General features: G+C 38.8%; 2 protein-coding genes and 1 long non-coding RNA gene across 5 annotated transcripts in view; 2 read left to right on the top strand and 1 right to left on the bottom strand.

The window, feature by feature from the left end:
* LOC138033223 (kynureninase-like) overlaps positions 1–10,000 on the bottom strand; it is a 70,141-nt gene that overhangs the window by 26,534 nt on the left and 33,607 nt on the right. The gene's annotated exons all lie outside the window — the stretch shown is intronic.
* Positions 3,429–5,571, top strand: LOC138033235 (uncharacterized). The gene is made up of 3 exons (XR_011128598.1): positions 3,429–3,824; positions 4,318–4,377; positions 5,505–5,571. It is a non-coding gene; the product is annotated as an uncharacterized lncRNA (long non-coding RNA).
* Positions 6,116–10,000, top strand: part of LOC138033255 (uncharacterized) — a 4,856-nt gene continuing 971 nt past the window's right edge. The window contains exons 1-3 of the mRNA XM_068881024.1: positions 6,116–6,138; positions 7,504–7,583; positions 8,800–8,872. Coding sequence (XP_068737125.1) covers positions 6,116–6,138; positions 7,504–7,583; positions 8,800–8,872 — 176 coding nt within the window. The remainder of the gene's footprint in view (positions 6,139–7,503; positions 7,584–8,799; positions 8,873–10,000) is intronic.

Below are 10,000 nucleotides of genomic sequence, written 5' to 3' on the forward strand. Positions count from 1 at the left end.
CCATAGGAAGTTCTAACAGTAAACCAAAATGTGCCATTTAAGGCTAAATCACCTTGATTATCACTTTGGGTCTTTAAAAAGGGGAATTTTCTATCATATGTGACTTTCAAACATTGCCCCTGTTTGGGAAATGAAGTTTCTTTCACGGATCCATAATTAAACTCAGAAAGGTGTTCTCTAAACTCTGGGCTCGCTAGGGTGGCCTCCGAAGAACTAAATTCTTTGAACACCAAGTAGCGTTCTTTCTCCGAGCTTTCATTTTTCGGCTCCGAAGTGCTTTCTTTGATCTCCGGGAAGCCCTCTGAGCTTTGAAAAGCTTCCTTTGAGCTCCGGAGAGCTTTCTCTAAGATTCGAAGAGCTTTCTTTGCTCCTGAAAGAATTCATCGATATCAATGATGGCGGCCACAAAGTCAAAACAAAGAGAGGTGATCAAGTCAACCATTACATCTGTGAACAGGGTAATGGTTCCCTTTATCCTACAACAAGACAGGATGAGGGGGCAGAACACATCCACCATACATGGGCCCCTTCAATGATATTATTTTTCAAGCTAGATTGATGTATTTTAGGGAAGACACCTGGCCCCAGTTGTTCGAAGGGTGGATAGCGCTATCCACTGGATAAATCACTATCCACTGGATAACTCAATTGGTTTCGCAAGTTTTTATCCACTGGATAGTGATTTATCCGGTGGATAGCGTTATCCACCTTTGAACAAACGAGGCCAGATTGGTTAATAGACCATATTCGTATTCTCAGTATTGGACTGGAACTAGCTTGCAATGGAGGCTAAATGGGGGCAATCTTTTCAAATACAAATACTTTTTAATATATTCCCCCGCATTAGCCTCCATCGCAAGCTAGTTCCAGTCCAATATATGGTCTATTGTAATAGTGTCATTAAAATTTCGAGACAAAAATCATTTTCACAGCATGGCGCGAAGCTTAAAATAGATTGAAAAAAACTATCATGGGACATGGCGGGGGATGTGTTTCATTCCCTCATCCTTTAGTTCCTCTCTTGCCTACATCAAACACAGACTTAAGTCACTAAAGACTAATCTCGTGAGGGGAGAGCTTTTTAACAGCTGGGAAGCGTATCACTTGCTGCACAAGAAGAGCTGACAGACACGGGACAAGTGTATTTCATTCTCCTTAGAACTTAGTATAGATACTCTCGAAATATATTTTTCACTAATACTTGGAAACAGTAAAAAAAAAAAAGATTGTTTTGGACTCGAACAAAACCCAAGATGAACCTTCAAAAACTTTTGTGGAATGGACAACAGCATGGAAGGTTCAACAGGGTCGCACAAAAATTGATGGTCACAAAAGATTAGGACAAGTTTAAAATATTAATACAGGGTACGTTGTTATTGTTGTTGTTGTTGTTGTTTTTGGTAGAGCAAGCGCATTTGTCTATACATGTATTTTGATTTCAGGCATAAAAAGGGTTAACATTAAGACTTCGGGGAAAGAAGATTATATAAGGGATTTACACCAAAATCGTATTTGAAAAACAAGAAGAAACGAGGAGCAGACAAATAAGACCTTCATACTCTTTTTCATTTAAGTGCAAATCCAGAAATAAAGCTCAACAAGAAAAAAAATTAAAAGATGCTTGTTTGATATTCGTCTTTCATCTCTGTCAATTTTAGCAATCGTGGAGCAAATAGTCTGTGAAGATATATACCCGGCGTTAATTTTTTTAACTTGAACATTTTCCCTTCAAAAGCCGTTCTAAAAAAATGCCACATTCATCTCATCGAAACAACGAGAAATCATAATATTCTGAATACAACGCTAAACTGCATCGAAGTCAACCATTCGTTCAATTTATCCTCGTCGTCCAAACATAGTGTGAACATTCTACGAAAAAGGAAGTTTGTTTTGTTTCTAATGTTGTCTCTGAATTAAATTACTCGTGTGAAAGTGGCGCAGTCGTTGAAAAATTGCCGTTAACCAAAATCACGCCGCGGCGTTTTATTAGCCTGCGTGCAGACGGTGTATGAATTGAACGCTCGTCAAATCATGCACCGTGCATGCAAGCTACGTTAATTAATCAACTGAATAAAATCCAGCGGGTCTTTTTACTGGTGCATGCGAGTCATTAGAAAAATTGATGGTTGGGTTTACCTAAGGAAATATGTTAGTGGTTTTAATGAATGAAATGAGTAGCTAAACAGAAAATAATTTAGTTTTGTGATGAAATACTTTTAGATATAACGACGTCATCAGGAACTAGATCAGTCACTCAGACCAGGGAAACCATAACCAGAATCACACCAACATCGATGTTAGTACCATCAACAGCAACATCGTTGACAACATCTGGAACTGAAGGAATAAGCACCAGCAATGGATTTTCCACTCCATCGACCAGTCCGAATATCAATACAACTCTGTCGCTTACGTCAGCGACAGTAGCAATCACTGATTCAGAGGCTTTAACGACAACTACTTCCGGTGTAAGTGTAGCAACACTAACATCGATGTTAGTACCATCAACAGCAACATCGTCGACAACATCAGTGACTGGAACTGAAGGAATAAGCACCAGCAATGGATTTTCCACTCCATCGACCAGTCCGAATATCAATACAACTCTGTCGCTTACGTCAGCGACAGTAGCAATCACTGATTCAGAGGCTTTAACGACAACTACTTCCGGTGTAAGCGTAGCAACACCAACATCGATGTTAGTACCATCAACAGCAACATCGTCGACAACATCAGTGACTGGAACTGAAGGAATAAGCACCAGCAATGGATTTTCCACTCCATCGACCAGTCCGAATATCAATACAACTCTGTCGCTTACGTCAGCGACAGTAGCAATCACTGATTCAGAGGCTTTAACGACAACTACTTCCGGTGTAAGCGTAGCAACACCAACATCGATGTTAGTACCATCAACAGCAACATCGTCGACAACATCTGGAACTGAAGGAATAAGCACCAGCAATGGATTTTCCACTCCATCGACCAGTCTGAATATCAATACAACTCTGTCGCTTACGTCAGCGACAGTAGCAATCACTGATTCAGAGGCTTTAACGACAACTACTTCCGGTGTAAGTGTAGCAACACTAACATCGATGTTAGTACCATCAACAGCAACATCGTCGACAACATCAGTGACTGGAACTGAAGGAATAAGCACCAGCAATGGATTTTCCACTCCATCGACCAGTCCGAATATCAATACAACTCTGTCGCTTACGTCAGCGACAGTAGCAAACACTGATTCAGAGGCTTTATCGACAACTACTTCCGTTGTAAGCGTAGCAAAACCAACATCGATGTTAGTACCATCAACAGCAACATCGTCGACAACATCAGTGACTGGAACTGAAGGAATAAGCACCAGCAATGGATTTTCCACTCCATCGACCAGTCCGAATATCAATACAACTCTGTCGCTTACGTCAGCGACAGTAGCAATCACTGATTCAGAGGCTTTAACGACAACTACTTCCGGTGTAAGTGTAGCAACACTAACATCGAAGTTAGTACCATCAACAGCAACATCGTTGACAACATCTGGAACTGAAGGAATAAGCACCAGCAATGGATTTTCCACTCCATCGACCAGTCTGAATATCAATACAACTCTGTCGCTTACGTCAGCGACAGTAGCAATCACTGATTCAGAGGCTTTAACGACAACTACTTCCGGTGTAAGTGTAGCAACACTAACATCGAAGTTAGTACCATCAACAGCAACATCGTTGACAACATCTGGAACTGAAGGAATAAGCACCAGCAATGGATTTTCCACTCCATCGACCAGTCCGAATATCGATACAACTCTGTATCGAATTGTAAGTGAATTTTGGAAAATTAAATGTTGCCCCGGTTGAATCCTTTAACACCTAGGGAAATTTCTCGAAAAAATTGCAGATAACGATAGGTTGTAACGGCAGAATAAGTGATTAGTTGTCTTGACTTTCAAAAGCCAAGGGAAGTGTAACAACTGCTTGAACACCTAGAAATGCGTATGCATTTCCAAAGGTCGTGTTTTGTACATCTCTTACAGTCATGCATTTTAATTTTTTATAGATATTGTTGCGACTGGGTGCCCTGTTACTACTTCCCGCCACGTCAGTCGCGTGATTTTTGGGTTTTTTTTTTCATAGTTGCTTATACTGAGATATACATGTGTTTGTCTAGCGGAGCAAATTAAATCGAAGCAACTACGCTACACGCTACCTCGTTATTTTTTTTGGTCCCGATGGTTCTAAGGAAATAAATAAAAGTCCAAACGCCTGTTTACCGGTGGAGTTGATCTTACACATATATACATTTTTTGTGCAGTTGAAAAACGCCATCGAGAAGATAAAGGCTCTTAATGCTACAGAGAAGGGCTCTTTGAACGTAAGAAAAACAAATACTTTTTTCTTCTTGATCCATTGGTTTTTTGTTTATTCGTTTTGTTCATTTTATTTTTGCCACATCAAAGATGCAACAACTAGAATGATTAAGGAGGAGGAAAAAAAAAAAAGGAAAAGCAGGGAGGTCGAAAAGAAGCTGAATTATATCTCCTTAGTAACAAGACCTAGCATGGATCCACTCCAACAAACGAACGACTGAGATTACTGAATTAAAGCGTCGGAAACTGCCGAAAGATATGACATAGAATAAAAGGCCAAAAAGTAGACAGATTACAAAGCTTCAAATCTTAAACAACATGAACTAGCTAGTACCAAAATACCATAATACTCTTTGTTTGTCGCTTCAAAATTTTGCATAAGCATTGTTTTTATTTTATCTTGTTCCAACAAACAACGCTTACGTAAAACTTTTTGAGGGACAAACTAAGAGTATTATTATATTTTTGACACTGGCTAATAGACAATTTCATATATTAAAATTCATTCCAAAACAGAAGGCATCATCTCTGGGCTCTGGGGAATAAACTCAAACAAATCCTTATATTTATTCCCCATAGCCTCGAGATGGTGTCTTTTTTTAGACTGAATTTTAATATATTGGAAGTGGTCTATTTTGTAAGAAACATCAGAAAATTCATTAATAATTCATGATGTGAAAACAAAAGAAATGTTTTACTAATCAATATCTGTATATCTGATACAGACTTCTCTTCATATATGTAAGTTTCTTTCGGTTTTCCCTGTTAAAATGTCCCGAATTCGAATCACAAAAAATACCTAGTGTGCATTAACACTTAAATGCTGACTTTTAATTATAATAAGTCATAGACAATATCCAATGAGCGGCAGATCTATATCACATTTACAAATTGTCGGCTTGGTCTTGAGTTTAAAAATGTGATACAGATCTGCCGCCCATGCATATTTTATATATTACATAAACAACTGCTTTACACATAAATAATTCTTAATAATGACCCATCGACCCACTAATAATTAAAACTTTTAACCCATAACCCCCGAAAGTTTATAACCCATTGATAACAAAAAGAAGGTTTGTTAGCAGATAACTTTACATTCAGTAGATAACTTCTGTCTTGATATCGACAGGTTGCTGTTAGGATTGCCGGAAACACGGTTTCTAGAGAACTTAAGGGTGGAAGAGGGAAGGTAAATTCTGCTAGTGGAGCCAAGCATGGCAAAAACATCGCCGTCAAGTACGCCCAAGGAATTCATTTGAAGGAAAAACAAACGAAAGTCACATCATTTCTTAAGAAACCTTTGGTGGGGTAAATGTACCAATACAAGTGACAAAACTATTTTGAGGCCATGCATGTTGTTTTTAAACAAAATGTTGAATTACACGAAGCTTGTACAGGGCTAAGAGAAAACCTGAAGCAAACCGACCAAAATCTTTCAGGGGGGAATCTGACCAGGGGGGACATATCATTGTCAAAAACCGAGCCAAAAATAATCATTAGGGGCTTTTTTTTTCCTTTTTTTTTTTTTTTTTTCGCTTATTTTATATCACCAGAACATTATTCATTTATAGAAGCTCTTGAGATTGTGAGTGGTTTGAAGTTGGCTCACAGCCAGTTGTTTTCAAAAGCATTCACGTAACAAGTTTTATTCCAGAAAGTTTGGCCAGCTATGACGCTGTATCACGTATTAGCAATGGTATGGTAACCCTAATACGAAACCCCAATTATTGCGGAATAAAGATGCGGTACACTTATTGTGACGTGTAAGTCACCGTGGCAACGAGACAAGGCACCTGTACTAAACACTCTTTATTTTGTCGTTCAGGTTGCAGCATATCTCAAAAACAAACATTGGTGACCCGCCATTTTTAAACTTGCTGAAAAAGTGATCAGAAGGGCCAAGGGATGGGGAAAACTTTCTGCAGTGTCAAAAAAATCCTGTTTTCAGGCGGATTCAGAGCCACCTTACACTCAGTGATTTTTTAAAGGGGCTAGTTTCACGCCTGTTTTTAGGTAATTTTTTTGTTTAATTTTGTTAGTTATGAAGCTCTGAAACGTCCAAACAAAATTGGCAGAGCAAGAGTCTTTCCATTTGCAAAATCACGGCCACATAACAACTGAGAATGATTTTTCCAAGCTGTTTTACAATGACATTTTGATATAAACTGATATTAAATTTGAAAAAGGTGGGCCGACGTTTTGTCAAAATTTACCCCAAATGCAATCCCATTTAAATCCACCCCAGTTTTTGTCCATCCTTGTCCCTTCTTCGCTTTCCGTGTGTTTTGTTTGGAGTTCTTCTATAGTTTTGAGCCGTTATTTTGTTATTTTAGTTAATTCTATGACCATTTTGGACCAATGCTGAAATTGCCTAAAATTGCGTTGAACCTAGCCCCTGTAAGGGAGGCTTCTGATTCTGAAGTTACAGAATGTTTTCTTAATTTTGCAAAAAAAGTTTCATCTAGGCCTGTCTGAGTCACTTTGCCAGCGGATAAAATATGGAGGTCCACCGAGTTTGTGTTTTTTTGAGATATGACCAAACTAAAGCCAAATATAGGGTATTTTTGCGAGGCTTTCCCGGGGCCAAGGTAACTTATTACGTCACAATAAATTATCTCATTTTGTTCAGCAATAATCGGTTTTTCACTATGGGACCATTAACATTGCTGTTACGTGATTACAGTGTGTAGGCCAATCTTACTTAAAGAGATTGTCTCTTCAAAGTGGTTGAAACTGGTTTAGAGGCTACATTAAATAAATGATTACTTTTGTTTAAATTGAAAGTAACATTACCACAATTTCATTTCCAGGTACCCATTTACATTTTAATTGATTTATTATTCCTCTGAGCCAAGCAATCATTTGGAATCTGTTTGAGATAAAAAATCCTATTGACAAACGGTCGAAAGTGTCCCCCCATGCGTGTCTCCATACAATTAAATCAGTGCAAATGTCATGCATTAAAGAAGGCCCAAAAAAAGCATTGCGGTAAAACCTAGCTCCAGTTATGAACTTGACAAAGGTACCCTCCCTAAATGAAAATTTCCTCTGATTTTTTTTTAAGCAATCAAGATCACCAAAAGGTAGCTGTCGAACACACAGAGAAGCGCATCCATTGTGTTTTTCAGTAACGGAGACACCATTTTTTTCACCCGAGGAAGATTGGGGGCGGGTATTACGTTACCTTCGGAAGTTCTGAGAGGGAAAGGTAAAGAAAAGAACATTATTTAATCTTGTTTGAAGTATTTCCTTTTATACAAAAGGGGGGGGGGGGGGGGGGGGGGGCCATTGGGGCTTCTTTTTTTTCCTTAGGCACGACAATGGGGGAGGGCGGGGAGGATTTTACTACGCCAAAACTGCAAGTGTTGTTTCTCAAGTTAAGATAAATTTGTATCTTTTGGCATTATCCAGTATGGAATAAAGGCCTGGCCAAACGCTCGCAACTTTCAACGCAACATCTTGCAACATTGTGGGCGCAACTGTTGCGTACCTTTGACCACAAGTCTCCTCGTTGCCTCAACTCAGCTGCCAATACTACGCCATCCCTGCGAAGACCACTGCGGTATCACTTCTCTCAACCACGTGCCAACCCTGCTCTCATCACTACGCCAACTATTCTCCTCAGTGATGAAAAATATGGCTACAAAATGACTTTTACCTGGTGTCTCAAACGCACCACCCAGAATGCAATGACGTTCCGTGGTTACATAATTGTGTTTTAAAGTACCATTAAATTCCACATAGATTAAAAAAGAAATCGCGGCATGGATTTTTTATATGACACTTTCGGTATATTAAAATTCAACATAAAAGAGAAGTTTAGAGGACTAAGACAAAGGAATTAAAGTGGATGATATTTAACAATCATCCGGCGAAATCGCGCGGAATATCGCCAGATACTTAGCCGACGAGGGCGTAGGCCGAGTTGGCTAAAAATCAGGCGATATTCCGCAAGATTGAGCAGGATAATTGTTTTATTATTCAACACATTGATGACAAAGCACAATTTTCAATGTTTATTAGGAAAAAAAAGCTAGAACTACAATTTTCTCCGCGACACAAAATTACGCATATCACAGGATTTTTGTTGAGTACTCACGACGAATATTGAGCGCGCTATGACCATATGTGTACATTGTCACAATGTGTTGAATAATAAGCCACAATACATGATATGTCACAAGCCTGATTGCAATTTCTGGATTTAATAGCTTCTTTTTATTCCTCGTTTATTAGCTACGTTGAATTTTTTAAAGATGCTTAAATCTGAACAAAATTAAGCCCTTCTAAATAGAATAAAGTTCTACACTTCATGACAAAACAACTTCCTCTAGGTTTAAAAAGCGAAGACATATTTTACAAATGCCAGATGTTTTTATATTCTTCTGTTGGTCGTTTCATTTTTCTCTTTTTTTATTCGCAAGGTGTTGTTGTTTTCACTGTTTATGATAAGATCAGTGAGTTGGTCCCAGATACGGAACAGACTGGGTTAGACGGGTAAGTTTACTTCAGCAACAAGTTATATGACGCCAGGGTATACAAAGAGAACATGTAAATACATCTTATTAACAAGAGCTCCAGCTCTGTAAATGGCCGTTTTTATACTAGAGACGCATAATTCGTCTGGGACGAACTTGGGCAAACATTTTTTTTCTGCGTGTGTTAAACAAATCCGTCTAGTATACAGACGGGCACAAGACGCATTATGCGTCTGGACGAAGTATCTACTTTAGTGCGTCTTCGAAGACGCACTGAACTGGATAGTTATGCGTCTTGCGCCCGTCTTTATACTAGACGGATTTTAGATTTTTTAAAAAGACGCAGAAAAAAATTTTGATTGGACTGTGTCTTTTACCATTTTGGTGAAGGTTTCAGCAACGTTTTAACTAAGAAAACTGATCAGAGTGAAGAGCTTCGAAATAAGCGTCTTGTCTGCTACGCACACATGCGCACGCACACATGCGTTGATCGGACTGAGTCGATTCATCGACTTTTACTACCATCCCTTATCCCGTTCTTGTTTAATGGTCTTTAATTCTCTAATCTCTCGCAAACCGCCTTAAACGGAGAAGGGTTGACTCGGGTCGACTCAAATCGACAACCCGACTCGAGTCGATCGGCATTTTCTACTCTCCCTATTCGCCATTCTTGCTGAATTTTCTTAGACCCTCGCAAACCGACTTCCCAGAACACGGACCAACTTTTGAAGAGACGGGTCGACTTGGATCGACGGGTGGACACAAGTTGATCGGATCGAATCCACCCGCCGGCACAATCAGACTCAGCTTGGCAAAAGACTTTTTACTCCAGTGTTTGTGCAATCAATCGGTATCTAAGATCTCAACGAATCAAAGCTTTTAAAAAGAATACAAAATAATGTTATCAGAGCATTTTAACATTCATTGTGCTTTTGAATCATTGTTGTTCTAACCCTTTTTCTTAGTTAAGCATGGTCATTATGTAAACATTCTGAGTCACCAGTAATCGATTTAAACCCTTGGGATACAATGGGAAAAAGAAATTGTTTAAAAAATAAAGATCTGGGTATTCTTCGCCTTGTTTTACTTACTTATGTACTTATTTCTTTAAAAGTTTCTTTTAGTGAATAGCTTTTGATCTCATTCA

Source organism: Montipora capricornis, chromosome 14 (assembly GCF_036669925.1).
Source record: "Montipora capricornis isolate CH-2021 chromosome 14, ASM3666992v2, whole genome shotgun sequence".
NCBI classification, from domain to species: domain Eukaryota; kingdom Metazoa; phylum Cnidaria; class Anthozoa; order Scleractinia; family Acroporidae; genus Montipora; species Montipora capricornis.